This window comes from Engystomops pustulosus, chromosome 4 (assembly GCF_040894005.1).
Source record: "Engystomops pustulosus chromosome 4, aEngPut4.maternal, whole genome shotgun sequence".
Lineage (NCBI taxonomy): Eukaryota > Metazoa > Chordata > Amphibia > Anura > Leptodactylidae > Engystomops > Engystomops pustulosus.
This window is the reverse complement of record NC_092414.1, coordinates 159,263,234-159,284,919: the sequence shown is the minus strand read 5'-3', so window position 1 is coordinate 159,284,919 and position 21,686 is coordinate 159,263,234. Positions and strand designations below refer to the sequence as shown.

At 41.7% G+C, this 21,686-nt stretch overlaps 2 protein-coding genes across 3 annotated transcripts; one reads left to right on the top strand and one right to left on the bottom strand.

Annotated features, from left to right (window-relative positions):
* Positions 1-1,395: 1,395 nt before the first annotated feature.
* BLOC1S6 (biogenesis of lysosomal organelles complex 1 subunit 6) lies at positions 1,396-9,109 on the bottom strand. Of its 2 annotated transcripts, none has more exons than XM_072148290.1 (5): positions 8,813-9,109; positions 5,938-6,082; positions 4,162-4,249; positions 3,883-3,969; positions 1,396-2,230 (listed from the first exon to the last, which is right to left on the bottom strand). In XM_072148290.1, exons 1-5 carry the CDS (start codon positions 8,823-8,825, stop codon positions 2,111-2,113), a joined length of 453 nt encoding a protein of 150 aa, XP_072004391.1. In that variant the 5' UTR covers positions 8,826-9,109; the 3' UTR covers positions 1,396-2,110. The 2 variants fall into 2 exon arrangements, with proteins under 2 accessions (XP_072004391.1, XP_072004390.1); XM_072148289.1 differs by having other exon boundaries at positions 1,406-2,230; positions 8,817-9,109.
* Positions 9,110-9,235: 126 nt separating this feature from the next.
* SLC30A4 (solute carrier family 30 member 4) lies at positions 9,236-21,100 on the top strand. The gene is made up of 7 exons (XM_072148288.1): positions 9,236-9,725; positions 11,781-11,927; positions 15,524-15,677; positions 16,144-16,345; positions 17,062-17,167; positions 17,897-18,031; positions 19,385-21,100. The coding sequence occupies exons 1-7, from the start codon at positions 9,365-9,367 to the stop codon at positions 19,531-19,533; spliced, it is 1,254 nt and encodes a 417-aa protein (XP_072004389.1). The 5' UTR covers positions 9,236-9,364; the 3' UTR covers positions 19,534-21,100.
* Positions 21,101-21,686: the final 586 nt, after the last annotated feature.

The following is a 21,686-nucleotide window of genomic DNA, read 5'->3' as shown; positions in this document are numbered from 1 at the left end:
GCCTTATGTTAAAGGGGCACCACAAAAAAGTTGGTGAACTGTTGGGCCAGTGCAGGAAAGCAACAGATTCATGATTTCTGGCACAGTTCTTAATGAAAAATGTGCCGGATCATTATACACGGGCAGAGCACTTTTAGTGCAGTTTCCCACATAATTAGTAAATGTGGCCCACAGAGGGGCTGGCATACACTGAATGATGGCGTTATAGCTAAGCAGCATTTATTTTAGGCTTTGTATTTGGATACTACCCAGGTAATTGGAATGTTCTCTATCCAGCTGGAATGGAGAGAAATGGTTACATCAATTTCTTTTAGTACAACTGTGCCACCTAGTGTTCAAGAAAAGGATCACAAGTCCTAGTCAGTAACTGCTGATTATATTTACAACAAATCCCATGATGTTAATTTTCTGAAAAGGTTTTGTAATGATTGCAATTAAAACATGGCTTTTGTTTAACCCCTTAAGGATGTAGCCAGTTTATAGCTTAAGGCTCAGCCCCATTTTTTGTATTCTGACTTGCATCGCTTTATAACTTTTGAACACTTTTTACTTATCAAAGCGATTCTATTTTGGGGATAAATACTGTTTTGATTGAAATTTTAAATACTTAACATTTAAAAAACCCCTATATAATCAACCCATTTTCAAATCTGCACCCCTCAAACTATCAGAAACAGCTTTTATGAAGATTGTAAACCCCTTGAGATCTTCATAGTAATTATATAAAAATGGAGGTGAAATTTAGAAAATGGTCAAATTTTGTGGGTTATACGTTTATTTATCCCTAAAATTTACACATTTTCAAAAGATAAAAAGAGAAAACCCACCTTACAATTTGTTGTGCAATTTCTTCCGAGTACAGAGACCCCCCACATGTGGCCATTACTTGTTTTATGGGTTCGGAGCAGAGGAGCGCCCTGCAGCTGCCAGGATTTTTAGTTTCCTCATTGGCCCCTTTTGTAGGCTATAAAATTTTAGCTTTTTCATTATTGGGGCCATGTGACAGCATTTTGTTTGCGGGGTGAGATGCTTTTTCCAGTGTTACCATTTTGGGGTTGGTATGTCAGGAGTAGAAAAGCATCAATTCTGTACTGGACTTTTTACTTTTTTTTTTTTTTTTTCTTGGTGTTCACCGTACAGACTAATAATAATGTTATCTTTATTCTATGGATCAATACGATTAGGGATACCATACTTGAATATTTTTTCTTATGCTTTACTAAATTTGCCAAATCATTTGTTCATTGCCATCTCCCAAGTGGCATAACATTTTTACTTTATTGGCTATTGAGCTGGTTGATGGCTTGTTTTTCGCAGGACACGTTGTATTTTGCAACAGTATCATTCTGGAGTACATTTGTTTTTTTTATCACTTTTTATTGCATTATAGTGGGATTAAATTGGTAAACATCATAATTTGTGTCGGGTTTTTAACAGTTAATAGCTTTCATCGTGCGGGTTCAATAGATAGATAGATAAATACTGCTGTATTGCAGGGTATTAGCTGTGTCAGCCTGTGCATAGGCTGACACTTAAGATGAAGTCATATATGCCATCTTACAGGGTGATACTCGGGGATGTCAGCAGTAGATTACCGCTGACACCCCGCAAATCCCGATGCCGGCTCGGCTCTGGTGCACGGGCACTAGCACGGCGCAGAGCACGAATCGCTGCAGGCTAAGGGGTTAAAAGAGGCACATACATGATCTTAGGAATGTGTCTTGGCTCAATTTTACCTCTGTATAAAATACCATCAAAGATAAGCAGATATCAGAGAAGCATCTTCACGTACAGACGTGCCTTATGGAACACAAATTTCTGAAGAACACACCACTACAAAAGTAGGCTTTTTTCGTCAATAACTTTATCCAAAAACAGCAATCCTAAAATGGAGTTAATGCTATGCGGCATTACAAACTATGTAAGCATGAAAGAAAATGACAGAATAAAAGAAATACAAATACAAAAAACAACTAAACAACTAAAATCTCTATACATAACAAAGAGGAGAGGAGAGAGAAAATTCTGAAGGGTTGAAGAGTTTCCTTAAACTGATTGAGAAGGGCATTAACTGGTGCAGATAATAACAGACTTGAGCGGACGCTGTATTTTACGTCCTTTTAGCCGGTTTAGCGGTCAGCTGTTTCTCTCGTTCCAGCTCCCGCTCTCTCTGTTGTTCTTGCTTCAGGTTTTCCTCCTGTTTTTTTTGCTGCAGCTTCAATGCTCGCTTCTGTAACAAAGTATAAGACTATCATTATCAAGATCTCTAGGTATCTCATGAACAATGCTCTGTTCATGGCGTCATAGTAGTGTGAAGTATTGCTGTATGATTAATAAAAATGTTTTTATTTTTATATGCTTGCTGAATATGCTGAAGCTAAGATGATGCCAGACTGTGGATGAAATCACAGTTCCCCTTCTCTGCACCAAGGAATGCTAGACTCTCTGAGCTGATGCTTTACATAAGCCACCAGCGATTTACAGATACTACCTATTCCAGGAAAAACAATGCTGTTTGCTTCTGTGATGCCCATGTGATACTTTACTAACCAATGAACTATGGACATTACTTCTTTATTCCTAACTAACCAAGCCCAGGTCCTGCCCAATTAGAAGTTTCTGTACAATTTTTTGTGACGCAAATAAAGCATCTCACATCTGCCTGGCCTTGTATGGCATCAGCTCTCCACAGAGAGAGATCTTATTCCAGATTTCTGTCTTGGTGCGATTTCACTTAATGTATTATGTTAACCATTAGAGAACCTGATGTTGTGTAGAGTGGGGTAAAACCCGACAGCTGTTAAGGTTATGTAAAGTCCAAGTTATAATATTTTAAGGCCGTCAATTACCTAATAATGGGGAGAAATCCTTCCAGATAAATGTGGCAGTCAGAATAAATTCCTGGATGAATATCCATAACAATAATCTAGTTCCCATAACTTCATATTTCTAGTTTCAAGAAATACTTTTTGGTCCTTCTTGCACAGGGATTTATTTACCCTACAGGAACAGGCCCATGCTTATATGCGTTAAGGAGGACTCCAATACTGGAAGATTGAATTTAATAATTGGACAGAATCACCAGCTCTTCCATCACTAAACCACTAGCCCCCTCAAGCAGGTTATGAAATATTGTTTTTAGCATAGCCTCTTATGTCAAAACTCAACTATTTTCCTATAAAGAAATAGATAATCAATGGAATGAAATCTATGCCAGGTCCAAGCATGCATACTGTAACCTGTGCCAGTACTCTGAGCTGAGCTGTGTCAATCACGTCCACTTTAAAAAAAAATTAATCGGTGTGTGGGTTGTTATAGCGGCAAAAAGACTGGCGTACAATCACAATGACAAGGTGGGTTCCTCAATCTTTTTGCTGGTGCCCAAAATCTACCAGTGATTTTACCTCCGGCACACACCAAAGGTTTTCTTTTTTCTATTTTCTTAGAATTTATTTAGTACGTGATATATACATTTAGGCCTTCACCAAAAACATTAGTAGTGAAGAAAATAGTGGCATAGTGGATGTGGTGAGCCTTACATATAGAAATCCAGAAAAACTTGACAAAGATCGTCTTGACCAACCATATCTGATCTGTAATCACTGTTCATACACTACTAATGTTTTCGGTGAAGGCCATACGTGTATATATAACATATGAATAAATTCTAAGAAAATATTGAAGAAAACCTTCAGTGTCTGCTGTGTTTCCTATCCTACCTAACTGGATTAAGAATCCTACAAGTGCACCACCAAACCTCCGAATCTAAGAAACTTAGTGCAACTCTATATGCACAATGGAGGCCATGGACATCAATGTGAATCAATATTAATTCAGGATTTCTTGTCATATAGAGTAACAGTATAAACACTGGAAACTTACTTTTAATTTGGAGGTCTTCTCATGCAGCAGAATCATTTCCTTTCTAATGTTCACCAACTTGTTGTGATAATATTTGGCTTCTGAAAACTAAAGAAATGTTTAGAAAAAAAAAAAAGAAAAAAAAAAAGTTATTGAGACAAACACTGTAATGCTTAATATCCAGGTTTAAAAACTTAATGTGAACCTTTCAGTTTTAAGCAGAAGTAAACCTCTGTTGAGCCTGTTGCATAAACATATTACAAGAAATTTCTTCATCCCCACGTGTACTTTAAAACTTACCAGAGCGTTGATATCTAGAATTGAATTGCACTCTCTGAATTTGGAAATTTCCTGCTCGAGTGTGTCTAGTAATACGACTTGATTTTGCCTGTATAAAAAAAATAAAAAATGATATATTATATGTATATGCTATTGTGAAATATTTTTTTTGTATGTGGGCCAATTTACAGTCTTAGGCTACATTCACAATGCCGTTGCCCGCCGTACCGTAGCACGCTGCTCACCCCCACCCCTCTTCATAGGAATATATGTCGCATGGCACCGTATTCCGGAGAAAGATAGGACATGTCCGTTGGACGCCGTGAGGCCATTGCGATGTATGGGGGACTTATACACGTCCCCCATATGTTTGGGTGAATGTAGCATTACATGGTACCATACAATATTATTTGCCTTTTTTTGTTTTTTTCATTTCCATTTTTTACTCCCCATCTTCAAAAGCTATAACTATTTTTACACATAAAGAGCTGTATGAGGGCTGGTTTTCTGCGTAACAAATTGTACTTTATAGTGATGGTATTGAATATTCCATGCCCTGTACTGGGAAAAATGCTGTGAAAATGGAGAAAAAAAAAAGATTTGCGCCATTTTCTTGTGAGCTTGGATTTCACAGCTTTCACTGAGTGCCCCAAATGACATGTCTAATTTATTCTTTGGGTCAGTGCAATCATGGGGATACCAAATTTATATAGGTTTTATAATGTTTTCATACATTTACAAAAATTAAACCTCCAGTAAAATTTTTTTTTTTTTTTTTTAATTTTGTCATCTTCTGGTGCCAATAAGTTTTTCATAATTCGGTTTACGGAGCTGTGGGTGGTGTAATTTTTTTGCGACTTTTGATGATGTTTTCATTGCCATCATTTTTACGACTAACGACCTTTTGATCACTTTTTATTGACTTTTTTCCATCTTTCAAAATTTAACCCTAGGTTGTCTGATCGATCCTATCAAATTCTGCCATATTACTGTATGGCAGTATATGGGGATTTTCCTCCTCTTTCATAGCACATTGTAATGAAAGGGTTAAAACGAGACACGTCATAGCGACGGATCGCTGCTCCCCGATGACGTCACGCCACCATCTTTTTGAAGCGATCGGCAGGAAAACACCCGGGTGTTACCGGTATAGCAGCAAAGACTTACTGACTATTAAAAGTTTTTTTTAATCAACTTCTATGTACAGAGGGCAAGCTGTAATATATCTGATTTATATTGAATCCATTTTCAGAAATGTAAGAACTTTAATCATTTCAGTACTAAAGGTGTTACCATTTGTGGGGTCAACTGTTTTTTACCATTTCTATTTTTCACATTTGTTTTATATATACAGGCAGTCCCGACTTACAGAAGACCCCTACAAACGGCCCTCTGGATGTTGGCAATTTCCTGAACTTTAGTCTCTGGCTACAATGATTAGCTCTAAGAGTTATTAAAAGTGGCTGTAATTAAGCTTTATTGTTAATCCTGGTTCTTATGACAACCAAAAGGTTTTAAAATTCAATTGTCACAGAGACCAGAGAGTTACAATTATAATATATACAGTTCCAACTTACATACAAATTCAACTTAAGAACAAACCTACAGAACTTATCTTGTACGTAACCCGGTGACTGCCTGTAATCTACTAAAATTTTTACATTTTTAATTTCTTTTAAAAAGATTTTTAATTAAATTTTTTTTACTCTTCTGGTTTACGGACCATGTTCCTTGGCCCTGACATCTCCAGTACATGAAGCTAAGAAGTTTAGCGCTTACGGACTTGCTTATACATACGTGAGCTCTTGTAGAGCAAGCTTTGAGTTCTGAAGATTGGGCAGGTAGTGGGATATGAGCCCATCACTCAGCTGTTCCACAGTCCTCGAGTCCAGAGATGGCAGCTCATCCGGCAATCCTTCATCAATGACCTCAATACTTTCTCCTGAAAAAAATACAAATATCGAGCCTCATTTATCAAAACTGTCCTGATTGCTCATGGCAGCTAGAACAGTTCTGCTAACAGACACTTCTAATAAATCTCCCCCAATATTGAGTATAGAGCACATAAAAAACCACAATGTGAATTACGGTATGTAGTTCACCTCACCTCGAAAGCACAACATGTACTACTGTTACATGGGAATATACCAGATTATTATTTATAACTGGAAAAGTTTCTCAGAAATTTTTTAAATTACTTTCTGTTATGTATCACAAAAATAAAAATAAGATCAAATACCAGTAATTGCTTGGAATCACAATAAAACAAGCTGTATAAATAGCATAAATCTAATCCGAATCTGCATATTTTAACCCCTTCCTACCGCGGCCCTTTTTTGTTTTAGCTTTTCCATTTTTCACTCCCCGCCTTCAAAAATGTATAACTTTTTATTTTTCCATGTACGGAGCTGTATGAGGGCTTGTTTTCTGCGTAACAAATTTCACTTCACAGTGATGGTATTTAAAATTCCACGCTGTGCAATTGGTGAAAAAACGCATTTGCGCCGTTTTCTTGTGGGCTTGGATTTTATGGCTTTCACTGTATGCCTTCACATGTCTACTTTATTCTTTGGGTTGGTACAATTACCAGGATAACAAATTTTTATAGGTTTTATAATGTTTTCATACATTTACAAAAATTAAAAGACCCAAGGCTGTCAGGGTGACCGATCGCCGCCCACCGATGATGTCCCGGGGAGAGGTGATCTTCACCAAGATGGGCACTGCCATCTTTTTGAAGCCGCCGGCAGCTTTACTGGCGGCGGTGGACAGGTTAAAGTAGCCAGCCCCTGGCGCTACCCCAGTAACAACAGTGTTGAACTGCTGGCTTTATCAGAACCCTCCGATAAAGCTAGGGAACACTGCAGAGCCATACCCAGAGAACACCGGACCGAGCTTACAGCGCTCTGGCGTATTCATGAGGGGGCGTTCCAGTGGACTGGCACTGCAGTGTCAGTTTAATTCTGCTAATAATGGGGTATTTTTGGGGGGTGACAGGTCCTCTTTAACCCTTCACATTTTTTCATTTTCTGTTTTTACTTTTCTCATCCAAGTGACATAACTGTCTTTCTATTTACAGTTTGAGGGCTTTGCTTCCTTCATGTCAGTTTTTAATATTCCATGCAATGTACTGGGAATATGTAAAAAAATTCCAAAAGCCACGATATAGACCAAGTAATAATGTAAATGTGCTATTGTCTTAGATGCTCTTTTTACACTGTGCTGTTGTTTTTTGTGGGAGGGTGGGCAGGTTACACTTTTTTTTTAAACTGGACAACTCCTTTGATAGACCTCAAACTATCACCATGGCACAGAGATAAAAGTAGGCACAGTATTCCACTGTTCCAAAGACTAATGATTTAGGAAGACACAGCACACAGTGTTCTGTCAAACTGTCTGACATGTGACATGGACAAGGCATATTTACTTTATGACATTGTGTCAGCCCATATGACAGCATTAGCAGCCTGCTTGAAGTAACGGTCTTCCTTGGGGAACTTATATTAGTAAAAAAAAAGACAGTAATGTGTACTAGCTGGAGACCCCTGAGGAAGCCGCGATACGCGGCGGAACGCGTGGGGCGACTTGTCCTGGGTCCACATCTCCACCCCACATCTCCTGGTAATTATTGCAGCTTAGACTGGTGTCTAGTGGGTACGCTATTGCACCTCAGCCACTCCAGCAAAGAGGATTCACATGCACTTTTGTGCGCATCACCACACATCCTCGGGCTGGACTGTCTGATGGCTATTTTTGCTCACATCTTCTTTCCCACAGACGTATGCCCGGTCCATATACTCACCTTTTAGTGGGACGGTTATTGTGAGGCCCAGGTTTGGTTAAACCCGACATTATCAGGTGTCGGGCTCCAGTGGATTTTGTATATATGGGTGCACTAGGGTGCATTCCTTTTAAATGATTTTATGATATTTTTGTCTTGTTGATGTTTGTCCTTTGTCCAAGCTTTTCAATAAAGTTCATTCGCTACTTTACACATGTTGTTCTGTTTTCATCTACTAGCTGGAGACAGCTAGTCATAAACAGCAGAATTGTTTGGCCCCTCGGTACACCAAGGCTGCAGCCCAGCGGCAGGTTGTGGATTATTCATTCCTGGGCCACAGGAGGAAGATGAGATGGTAACAAACACTTTCTGAGATGCAGAGGACCCCATCTAAACTTGTACTGCACACACTTTCTACATTACCAGTACAGCTGGGCTAGTGGGGGATGTGAGGGGCAGAAGCACCAAGGCTGGGCAATACCCGCACACATTCAGTAAGTGTCAGCTTACGTACCTTACCAATGATAACCATGGCCAGTCGCTAGGGGTGTCAATTTGCCAGATTGGCTGTTGGGCCGCCGGTCCGGCAATATGTCCGGGTCATGTGGCCAACCCCCAACCTCTGGGACCGCTCATCTCTACTTGGGACAAAAAGATGGAGGAGAATTTTGGGTGAGATTTTGGTTAGTTATCTAATGTAAGTTTCACTGTATTAAATGTGATGGGCTCTAACCATGTGTGCAAAGCAGGCTCCATCAGCTGTCAGCTTCATGAGCCTACAATCCTGTCATTCTCCTGATGTATAAATTCTCCCCCCATATCAGCAGCAATAATATGTCTTTATCACGTTTAACAAAACATGCAGGACTACCCACACACCTACCTACCTACCTACCTGCAGCATGGTGTCCTTGGGAGGAGGTGCTGCTCTCTACTGCCTGGACATTACTCTTGCCTCCTTCCTCCATGAAGTCCAGCGCTGGCTTCCTCGGAGGGGACACATACAGCTGATTAGTGTCGCAGCTGGCTGTCACACGTGATCCACGGGTTAGAAACCCGGAAACCGCTCGTTTACTTTCTCATACGATTATTTTTGTTCATTTTGTGTCACGGCTGATAAAGCTTGAACATTTTTTTTTCTCCTCAAAAAAAAATGCCCATCCACCGCTAGAGGTCGCCATAGCGCAGCGCGCTCCCGAGTTGTCATGTGAGTCTCGTTACAGCGCGCGCGCGCGCGTGAGACCCATCTGTCAGTGGCGCGCGCCCCCGCGAATCACGTGACTCAAGTTCACACGCAAGGAATCCTCTGATCTCGCAGAAGAGGGGCGGGTTCACTGTACGGTCATGTGATGCGTTGTTTGTAGCCGATACCCGGAAGTAGCGGAAAGGTCTGGACTGGAGCAGACGGAGCCGCAGTGAGGAGAGAGCAGAAGACCGGCTGCCATGTGGCGGCCTCACTCCTGGTGGAGCGCTCTCCGGAAGCTCCGCAGAGGGGACCAGCCTCCCTACCTCAGCGATGACGCCGGCTTTGACTACCCGGACGAGGTGGCGGCGGAGGAAGAGCTTCCCCGCTTCAATAAGCTGCGGGTGCTGGTGGCGGATGATGCCCCTGCCAGCAATGGCGGCCCCCCTGCCGTGTCCTCAGATGACGACTCCCTGCTGGAACGAGACGCCGCGCAGCCCCGGAGCGAGCCGTGTGAGGGCTGCCGCCAGGAGCGGGACAGGAGGAGGCAGCGCCTGGTGAAGAGGAGGCTGGGGCTGGCGGCCGTCCTCTACCTGCTCTTCATGGTGGCGGAGCTGGTTGGTGAGTGCCCCTGTGCACAGAATGTGTGCCCAACACTACTGTGTGCCCAGCCCGCGCCCCCGGACTGTGTGCCCAGCCCGCGCCCCCGGACTGTGTGCCCAGCCCGCGCCCCCGGACTGTGTGCCCAGCCCGCGCCCCCGGACTGTGTGCCCAGCCCGCGCCCCCGGACTGTGTGCCCAGCCCGCGCCCCCGGACTGTGTGCCCAGCCCGCGCCCCCGGACTGTGTGCCCAGCCCGCGCCCCCGGACTGTGTGCCCAGCCCGCGCCCCCGGACTGTGTGCCCAGCCCGCGCCCCCGGACTGTGTGCCCAGCCCGCGCCCCCGGACTGTGTGCCCAGCCCGCGCCCCCGGACTGTGTGCCCAGCCCGCGCCCCCGGACTGTGTGCCCAGCCCGCGCCCCCGGACTGTGTGCCCAGCCCGCGCCCCCGGACTGTGTGCCCAGCCCTGCCGCCCCCCGGACATACATCAGCACAATGGGATATTATCAGCAATCCGGGGACGTCCCTTGTGTATATAAGCGGCACGCCGGTATGCCCCATGTTCCCCGTATATATATGGACACACCAGGATGTGCTGCTCTCTCCATTATAGATCCTGGGAAGGCCTATAATCTTTGATAGAGAGGACTATGCATGGAGGAGAGATTGGCACCCCCATGAGTGACACCTTTGCCCATCAGACATTTATACTGGTTATATGCTATTATATGGTAATAATCTTTTTGTTCAGGTCAAATGACTGCAAGAGGAAGGAAAGAAACTCCCTCTGAAAATGAGACTATTTATTATATCTAACAGGTTTTGCTGAATTAGAACACCTCAGCCTTCCTATACAGCAAATCACCTGTACTGTAATATGCCTGAGGCACTGAACTAGCTGTGGAGAGATTTTGGGACAATCCATGCCTCTGAAAAATTTTGGCACATTTTAGGCTGATGCCACACATGCCGTTTTGAACCTGTTTTTTGCCCGTTTTTAATCAGTCCTTCAGAAAACGTTTTTGACAGTTTTGACCAATTATCTTAATTCAAACTGGTCAAAAATGCATGTGTTTTTTTACGGACTGCTTAAAAACGTGTTCAGAACTACCAGCTTCTCTTAATGATATGTTCTCAAACATTATGATAGGATTGATGTATATGTCAACCAGGGACTGGTGTAGATATCAGCTATGGCCTATAATGGCTATAAACTTGTATTTCCCCTTACTGATAAAAAGGAGATGTCTTCAGCTAATACAATGAGGGCATCATGATTTCCATGATCAGTTTGCTTTAGGGGTAGCTACCTGGAGATAGGAAGCCGACTTTACTGAAAAAATAATTAAGGGCGCATTCACATGTAGCGTTTATGAATGCAGTGTATGGACTCCTCCTGTGATCACCGTTCATTGCGTTTTGAAACAATGCAAACGCCATGGGTGAACGCGCACTTAAAGGAAACCTACCATTTCAAATGGTAGGTGTAAGCTGTAAGTACCGAGCACCAGCTCAGGGTGAGCTGGTGTCGGAGCTTACTTTCGTTAGTGTTATTAACCGCTGTATCGCTGTTTTAACACTTTTTAAAGTTTATAGCAGAAGCTGCTTCCGGCGCTGCGTGCGACCGTGCGCGCGCAACGTCTCTGGCATTTCCTATGTAGGCGCGCGCACGATAAAGTTTAAAAACTGTTAAAACCGCGATACAGCGGTTTATAACACTAACGAAAGTAAGCACCAGCTCACCCTGAGCTGGTGCTCGGTACTTACAGCTTACACCTACCATTTGAAATGGTAGGTTTCCTTTAAAGTTAATTTTTCTGTCAACTTCCTTTCTCCAGGTAGTTACCCCAAAAGCAAACTGATCGTGGAAATCATGATGCCCTTATTGAAGTGGCTGGAATCCCACACATCTCCTTTCCATATACCAACATAATGGGGAACGTGGCCTGAGCTTGTTTATGATAAATTGTAAGCTCTCCCATATCTTGTGCAACTTCTCCCATTGGCGTCCTGCCCAGTTTTATTTAAGTCTTATTAAGGAATTCTTTTCCGCTTAACGACTTAATCCTTTTATTACAGGTGGTTATATTGCCAACAGCCTTGCGATCATGACCGATGCACTTCATATGCTTAGTGACCTCAGCAGTATTATTTTGACATTACTCGCTCTGTGGTTGTCTGAAAAGTCTCCAAACAAGCGTTTTACCTTTGGATTCCATCGCTTAGGTATGTTTAATGCTCATTAGTTGAAGGGATTTTTCCTGCAGGGTAAATCTCTTTATTTAGAAAAAAGGGTAAAATGGGGTTAAAAAATAAAAGTGGCATCAATTTCCTTAAGGGGTTGTACAGGATTACAATCTGGTAAGGGTCTGGCTGCTGAGGCCCCACTGATCCTATCACAAGACCATGGTTCCCATTCTCATTCATTTATGGTTTGGCAGGGCAAGCATGTGCACTAACTCCCCATTCATTACTAAAGGAGAGTCGGGAAATGCCAAGCACAGCGCTCAGCTATCACCAGGACTGCCTTAATGGGAGTGTTGTAGACAACAAGTGCTGAACTTGGTAATTTCTGGCACTCCATTGGCATAGAATGCAGCAGCAGGATTCGTGCTTGACCTACTGAACCATCAGCTAGTAAGAACAGGCATCCATGCTTGTGATTGGTGGAGGTCCCAGCACTTGGACCTTCATTGATTAGATTGATATTCCCCTTGGATATGGGATAACAAACTTGATAAACCCCTTTTAATGACCCCCACCATTGCTGTTTGGACAGAACTAGAAAGTAAAGATCAGCCGGGTGTTCATTAGGCCCGGCGGCACACGTGGCGTTTTGAACCCGTTTTTGGGCCGTTTTTAAGCAGTCTGTTAAAAAACGTGTGCATTAAAAACTCATGCCCGGTTTTACCGATTTTCTTAATTAAAACGGGTCAAAAACAGATGTGTTTTCCAAAAACTGGTTCAAAACGCCACGTGCCGCCGACATTAAGGTGCTGTCACATGGTGGGGTCTTGGACAGTTCTTGGTGCGTTTGAAAACACATTAGTTTTTGCATGTTTACCATGCGTTGGGCTGGTCTTATTCTGCTATTGACATTTTCACAGCCGCTTACACTTCCACAAATTAAGCAGATCACCCTTAGGGTGATGCCACACATGGCGTTTTAAGTCCGTTTTTAAGTATGCATTTTTGAAAACTCATGTGTTTTTGTCTGTTTTTCCCAATTATCTTAATAGATAAACAGGTTGTAAGCAGCCAAAAGCATGGTACACGGTCAAAAACGGATGCATTTTGAAAAATGACTGAAAACGCATGCTTAAAAATGGACCAATAATGCCTTGTGTGGCATCACCCTAAAAAGGGCCGTGTTCACATGTTCTAGTTGAATAGTGATTTGACACACAATTCAATTGGGACAGGGCGCGGCTTGTCCCAGATGCATATGAGTTTCAACTGAAATGCATGCGATGGGTAACAAGCGCCACATGTTTTGCATTGTTTACCATGGCCTATGTGTGATCTATAGGACATCTGACACCTGGTACTTATAAGTGGTGTAACTTGTGTAACTCTTCCTGGTATTTCGGCTGCACTCCATTCAGTTAAAGGGCATAATTTGACATATGATTCTTATTTCTTGGCCAGAGTACAGAGCAGTTTCTGCATGAACTCGTCCTACAATAGGGTGTGTTCATATCAGTTGATGTCAGGATAAAAAAAAAACAAAAAACTATAGCATATGTCGGCGCACCCTTACACAGATGGATGTCAGTGGTTCCATATATAACAATATTGGTGGAACTTAAGGGGTTGGCCACTTTAGGATATTGTATATTCACCACTATACATTTATTAAAAGTTCTGCTCCACTTTCTTGATATATGAAGTTAAGCCTCCTGTCTATTACCTTATCAGACGGACATTCCTGACCATAAAATGGCCGCAGATAGAGGGTCACGTGATCTCTAACTGTCCATGAGCAATCTACCTTCCAGGACCTTATGACAGATCACATGACCCTCCATCTGCGGCCATTTTATGGACAGGAATGTCTGGCTGATGAGGTAAAAGACACAAGGCTTCACTTTGCATATTAAGAAAGAGGTGCAGAACATTGGTAAATGCCCTAGTATCCTGCCCCCCGCACTCTGGGTGCGGTCACACGTAGAGCTTTCATTCAGTACAATCGCATATGGGATCGGACTGCACCCTTAGGGTGGTGTCACACGTGGAATTTTGAACCTGTTTTTAGTCATGCGTTTTCAGTCCATTAAAAAACGCATGCGCTTTTAAAACTTATGCATTTTTTGAAAATTAGGATAATTGGGAAAACGGCCAAAAATGGATGCATTTTCAAAAAATCATGTGCGCTTTTTAACAGACTGAAAACCGTTCAAAATGGGGTTCAAAATGCCACGTGTGACACCACTCTTGGGCCTCTTGCATATTTTGTGGTCATGCTTGTCACCTGTATATTGCCCATAAGCAAGCCAATTAAAAAAAACAAACAAACAGTGGCCTGGCAAGTGATGTCACTAGGTGGTCCAGCCCCAAACTTGGTCACCTGACTGGCCCAGACTCCAATTGGTCTTTTTTGTGAGCGCGTTTAGACTCCATTGCTATATCTAACTGTGGAATGATGTAATTGATCTCTCCACATAAATCTTCTCTTGATTTCTACATAAACTGCTGCAAACCCGCACATGTCAGGCCCTCCCACACGACCTGTTCTCCTTGCACCCACCACAAAAAGGGGTTGTAAGTAGTGGACAACAGAGTGCCACGTATACGGCAGTTCCATAAACTTCTATTGTGAGACCATGGCGCAAAAACGTCATAAAAATGATGTGTTGCAGCCTCAGCCAGTCAGGGTGGAGTGAGACATATGTATGTTCACCCTGATGTTCTTGCTATTCAGAAGGTTTCGTTACATATTTGTTTAGTTATAGCAGAAAAAAAAACCCAGCAGCTATTTTTCTGCTATTAATAATGGAAATGTGAGGTGGACAGATAACCTTTCATTCAGCTTCCATGTTTAGTTTCTGTTATGTTCTCCTTAAACTGAGAGTGCAACAGAGAGCCCAGGCCCAAGTGTGAACTGGGCCTTACCCTGAGGAATGAGACATATCAAGTCTTACAAGGTACAAAGTTCATAGATGTCACTTAGTCTAATGTCAGCATTCATATATCACAAAATTATCAAAACTGAAGAAACCACAAATCTCCATGACTTAGCTGACAAATGGGCAGATGATGCATTTGGTGGGTGGCAGGTCAGAGGGGATGCCCGGCCGGCGGAGCTGTGATTTTGTCCCCTGCAATACATGTTACATTACAGATGTGTCACCCAGGGATCCTTACTAATGGTATATTTTCGTCCTCTCCAATATATTACTGTCTGTTTATTGTAAAACACATTTCTGCTTGATGCTGTGGTTTATGAGCGATACCTTCACCTCTCTGAAGAGGTCACATGACCGCGTTTATAGCTTCTTGTGGAAGACGTAGAAATGTCTGTAGGACTGGTTTATCTGGTGCTAGGTGATTTACCACATAGTTTATTGCATAATTCCCTATTAAATATGAGAGACGCCAGCACAAGTCCTTCCATCAGCAGCCCATTTTATAAATATTCTTTGTCTGCTAATTCAGGGGCAGAAAAGTGGCAAAATATTTACTTACCTTGAGGCAGTTGTTGTCTTATGTTTCCATGGTGCAGGATACAAAGCCGGTTTTATCCTAACATTAGGTTTGGCTGATCCCGTTGTGTACACGTGATTTACTAACAGTATTGTCCCCTTCTTGTATTATTCCTGCAGAGGTCCTGTCTGTCATCTTAAGTGTGTCACTGGTGTACATCCTCACGGGATTTCTGCTGTATGAAGCAATTCAGAGAACAATTCACATGGATTTCAGTATTAATGGAAATGCAATGCTGATAACCGCAGCTGTCGGGGTGGCGGTGAACCTCATGTAAGTTACACACAGCTAGTGACCATGATTTATAATGCAGGTTTTATGATAATAAACATATGTGTTTTCATAAGATCCAAGCTGGTCCATAGCAAGTCACTCGCCCAGTATGGCATCTTACAGTGCACATGTTATGGACATGCATGCTCAGCACTCTCCTCCTTGCCTGATCTCTGTATATTGTCCTTTCTTCTACTGTAGCGTAGCTAGAAGAAATGGCTTTTGCCTGTCATGGAGGAGCAGAGCCTCTTCAGTATGGTCAGTATAGCAAACCAAAATCCTTTATTATAGAAGGTAGGAAGGGACTTTGTCAGCTTCTAGAGGAGAATAGGAGGCCAATTATTTATTGGTTTATTAGTAGCAGAACCCAGTAGGGGAAACACAAGAGCAATGATGTGGAAAATGATCTATGGGATAATCTTATTATTTTTCTTTATTAATCTAACGCTTAACTTTAATTTTACAGAATGGGATTTTTGCTGAACCAGACAGGACATCCTCATTCTCACTCTCATGGCGGTCCTACAAACGCACCCCCAAGCACTCAGAGCCATGGCCATGGCCACAGTCACAGTAGTCTGGCAGTACGAGCTGCTTTTGTACACGCACTTGGAGACCTTGCCCAGAGTGTTGGTGTGCTGATAGCTGCTTATATCATTCGTTTTAAGGTAAACCACATGAAGAATCCACTCTGTATTGTATTCTCCCCAGCTCTGTAAGCAGGATCATGTCTCATCCAAGGTTAATGAATTAAGTGTTTACCAAGTATCAGTAGTGCGGATCAGTTTCAGGATTATTTGTTACATAACAATTCATGCCAAGGTCACTGCGCCCTTTGTTCCTGGTGGCAGGTATTCATTACAAAAGGGGCACATCTACCGCTTCCTCACTGTTAGAGAAGTTTATGTGCACAATAAGTTCTTCTTCTTGCTCACAAATTTCCAAAGCCATGAATAAAGAAAGTGTCAGGAAGTTAGATTTCTCGTTATGGCCACCTTGCAGGCGCATGGACTTACAGCCATTGCTGCTCTACTAAGGGATTCTGGGAAATATGCAAATAGGTTTTCCAGGATTGGACAAGGAAAAACATGCCTCTTGCTACCTTGTGAGGCAGCCCCCTTACCATCAAGCATGACTTTCAGGGAGCCTTATGACATGATATGGGATTAGGTTTTCTGAAAGTCCTAACTGGGCTGCCTTACAAGGTAGCAAAAGAGGTGTGGTTTTCCTTGTTCCACGTATAAAAATCTATTTCCCATCTCGAAGGTGTGTGATGAGTGGTGGAGCTCACCCTGCACTATACTATGCTCAACTTCCTGCTTCATGTTTTTTTTTTATCTTGACCCACAACTTCCTATTTCATCATTCTCTTTTTCTATTTCAGCCAGAATACAAGATTGCAGACCCCATCTGTACCTACATATTTTCTGTACTTGTGCTTTTCACCACAGTGCGACTTGTAAGGGACACTGTCATTATTTTACTTGAAGGTGAGTAAGATGTGAAACCAGTGCAAGGCCATTTGTCCGACAGCACTCAGACTGAACACCAAGGATATCTGCACATATTGTCTACAGATTTCCTGCCCTGAAAATCCACAGCATAATACACTAGCAATGTAGTGCATTGGATTTATCACAAGGTTGGACTGCATTTGAATGTTATCCAAGTGCAGTCTGATTTTCTTTGATGTTTTGCCAGGGGATGCTGAAGAACACTTGCTTAGTGAAAATTGATTGTGATAATGACCCAAAACTGATGACAAAAACACACTAAGAAAAATAAAAAATAATCAAATGGAAAATCATCAGTTTGCCTGAGTAAACATAACATTTCTGTGTAATGGGCATAAGAAATTTCTATATTTATTGTGGGGAAAACAGAAGCTTAAAGGAGTTGTCTGAATTAAAAAAAAAAAACAAAAAGGTGACCGGGACATCCGGAGGGCGTCGGGAGGCAAGTATATCTTTATTTTTTAAAGGAGCTCCCTCCCGGCCACCTAAAACTGAAAAAGCAGATTTCCCTGCTGCAGCTTTTTAGTCCAGTAGTACTGGTGCCTACCTGCAATTAAATTACTCCACCCAATGTCTACGGCCACTGGCATAAGTGATAACATGAACAAGTATAACACAAGCAGCTGTTGGTGTAAAACCAAGTTTCAATCATCTGAGAGTAAAGACACATAAGACTAAAATACAATTTACAATCCTTTCTTCCAGGCGTTCCAAAACACCTCAATGTTGATCAAATCAAAGACGACTTATTGAAAATAGAGGATGTGTATTCAGTGGAAGACCTTAATATCTGGTCACTGACAACAGGAAAGTCCACTGCCATAATAAGCCTACAAATAAGTAAGTACATTCCTAGTATAGGACACCATGTTCAGCTTGGTAAATTATGTAATAGATCAGTGATTCAAGGTTCTGATTTATAGGAATTGAATAGAAAAGTGTATTATGCTTTAGGCGGATTAAGAACTGCCCAGATCAGTAAATATTAGTTATGCAACTCCCATAAACTGGTTTACCATATCGGAAAAAACCTTTAACCATTGCATAAGCTATCAAAGAGGTTTTCCCAGATGTGGGTAGATCTACGTAAACCTTTTAAGACCTGACACAATTTTTTAACATTTACCATCCCTATTTAATACAACAAATTCTTGCGTGCCCTCCTGCCAAAGTTTCAGTGCTGTATTGATCCATAAGGGATGTGTCATTTGGACTTCACAGTAAAATCCACAAACCTAAAGCCCAAATGGAAAAATGGTGCAACTGTTTTTTTTTTTTGCTGTCAATGCCACTGGAATTTGTTTTCCAGTAAATATCATGGAATATAAAATAATCTACCATTAAAGTCAAGCATGATAAACCGGGGAGACTTGCTCATCAATCCAGGCGAAATGACTGTGGTAATCTTTGTTATCCATGGCCTCCTTTATTCTAAAAATCAACTTTAAAAATTATGCTAATTAGGTGTTATCAGACGTCATCCCCCCTTCAATGCTGCAGATTCACAGGCTGTCACACTGCAGGAGCACTCCCCTCCCACTGTTGGGGAGGGTGATACCATGTAGCCATGATACCCAGTATCTGTGTATATAGTTCATCTTCCCTCCACAGCTATGATATATTGTTGTTTTGAGCATTGACTTTTCTATCATAGTACATAAACCCCACATATGTAAATATTGGATGTAAGTCACGCTGTCCATGGGTTTTGTATGTTTTGATATGATGGGACATTGTTTGGGATATTTTGTCATTTTGGTGTTTTTGTATGAATTCTTGATTTATAGGTTACATAATACCATGTAAGCCTGTGAAGCTTCATAAGAGGGGCTCTGGTAACATCCCCCCAGAGCCCTTCTGGCTCATTAGTATCATTTTAAAGTTGCTTTTAGTTGGAAGGAGTCCATGGATAACAAATTTAAGAAGTGCCCCTAGGTTTATCATGTTTGATTTTGATGGTGCCACTAGGCTGATTATATGCCCTTGTATGGTTCTTTAACTAGAAAAATAGTTATTGGAATAGCTTTTGGAAATTATGAAATGATGTAGCAGAAAAGGGCTTTGGCAAGTGGTTATAGAAAGAACACTGGTGAAGAAGCTGTGACCATGAAAGATGCAAGTCACCTATTTTGTATACAAGAATTTCAGCTTTTATTTTATTCTCTCTTAAATGTATGCCTTTACTTCAAATAGGTCCTGGGTCATCATCCAAGTGGGAGGAAGTGCAAAGCAAAGCCCGACAGATCCTTCTAAATACCTATGGGATGTACAAGTGCTTTATACAGACACAGAGTTACAGACGACAAGAGAACACGACATGTGCTAACTGTTCCAGTGCCTAGTCCTGTGGATTGCTGCCTTACTGCACCCTCTACTACACAGCAATATTTCTCACCTCAGACCCGATCTGAGGATGTGATGGTGTACCCCGCCGTGCACCATCTACAGAAGCACATCTTTTCTATTGGATTCTTTGAATCCGTCTGAATAAAGGCGGAATACTCCATTGTGGACTGACTAATTTTAAAAGTGCTGTTTACAGATTTAAGCAAGTTTGCACATACCTCTAACAGGGGTGGTTCACAAAACATAACCTTTTGTGGTGATCATATCCAGTCACTGGTTTTATCTGTGGTTTAACTTAATTTGATAATATAATGGATTAAACATTCGTAGCAGCATCTAAAGGTTAGGACATAGGAGCAAACCAATAGACCCATAAATTCTACCTGCTTAAAACTAAAGAGGAGGGTAAATAAAGCAAAGGCTTGTATATGACTGCATTCCAGGGCACGCACCTACCACACACAACAGGTTAATAACATATCTTTATAACCTCAGGAGGACATGGTTATAACATTTTTTTACAGGACCTTTGCTCCTCGTATTTCTGCTAGATATATACCAGTGTTAAATCACTCACTAAGTTACCAGGTCCAGTTATAAATCTACTGATGTATGTTAACTACATTTTTATTGTGATTGAACCAACCCAACACCATGAACTAAAGCCAGAGATGTCTTCTTTATCAGTGTTGTTGAACTTTTTGCATTTACATATATACAACAAGAACGATGCTGGTGTCACCCAAAAGTGCTGGCGCTTATAGCACTGCTGTAACACTAAAATATGTCAGGCCACTTTACACTTGCAGAAAGCACATACACTCCCTGTGGCTTCTCCTGAAATCAAGGAGATTTGTAATATTGAGTTTGAAGTTTATAAAAAATTATTTTCCTTGGCCACTGAGTGGCGCTATTCTCAATTAATGAATATTTCATTTTATCCTACTAGAGCAAGTCACATGACTGCTTATTTATCAGTACAGGAGAAAATGCTGCAAAATAATACATTTTCCCAATTAATCTTATCAAACATGTACACCCTGAAGAAATATAAAGCACATTTGAGTCAGTTCATGGTCTGTGTGTGCTTTACCAGACCAAGTATGGACAGTGTTATACCCAGCTGGAAGGACTGCAGTGTTCTTCTTCTCTGATGTGTGTGACAAAGGTTCTTTCCAGCAAGTTTAGTGATGGGTAAATATAAGTGTATAGATCCTCTTGTTACATCCACAATGGATGTGGAAGAGGAAAGATGCCAACAGAACAGAGACTAAGTATTTATTATATCCCAGGTGTTCTATGCAGATTGAAGTATTAAAGATGACTCGTCTCCTCTCCTGCTATGTCTCTTAGTAAGCAACTGTATTCATCATGTAGAAAAGGAACATTACTACTCGCTTTTTCCCAGATATACAGTGCCAGACTGTGTAAGGATACACACCTTTGACAAAGGGTTATTTGGCCCAAATATTAAGGCCCAATTGTGAATCTAAAGCATGACAAAATTTTATAAATCAATAGAGTGCAGATGATAATAAACTTCAATATACTTTATTAAAGACATATGTCCCTGTGTCCTTTTTCCTTCTTATTTAAGCAGTTAGTGTAAATCTGCTTTGTTCTGTATCTATTGACAGCTGAGTAGATGATAGTGTCTAATGCTTAAGCTCTATAGACAGTCCCCGGATTGAGTTATTTCCTTACATTGACGAATCAAGGGAATTATGTTCTAGTTATGGAAAGAGTTAATGATTAGTCTCCTTATCTGTACGAGTTGGAAAGACCTAAAATGGCTTTCAGATGCACTACTCTCTACAGGAGAAAGAGCAGAAACAAGGCCCAGAGAAAGTGCTTTACTTGGAGGAAATCTATCAAAATCAAGCATAATAATCTTAATGAGCCTGAACGACTCTACTGGGGTGGTTTCCAGTGCCCCACCGTGCTGCAACTTCACAGGCTGTTACACTGTCTCCCTTCTGATCTCTTGATCTCCCGGTGCTCCTGCACAGTGTAACAGCTGAATCACGTAGGGGCTCTGGTAACCAAACCAGTAGCCCTTCAGGCTCAGAAGCATAATTTTAATGATTTATTTTAGAAGGAAAAGGCAGGCCATGGCTAAGAAAAATAAGAAGATTAGCAGTTACAGTGC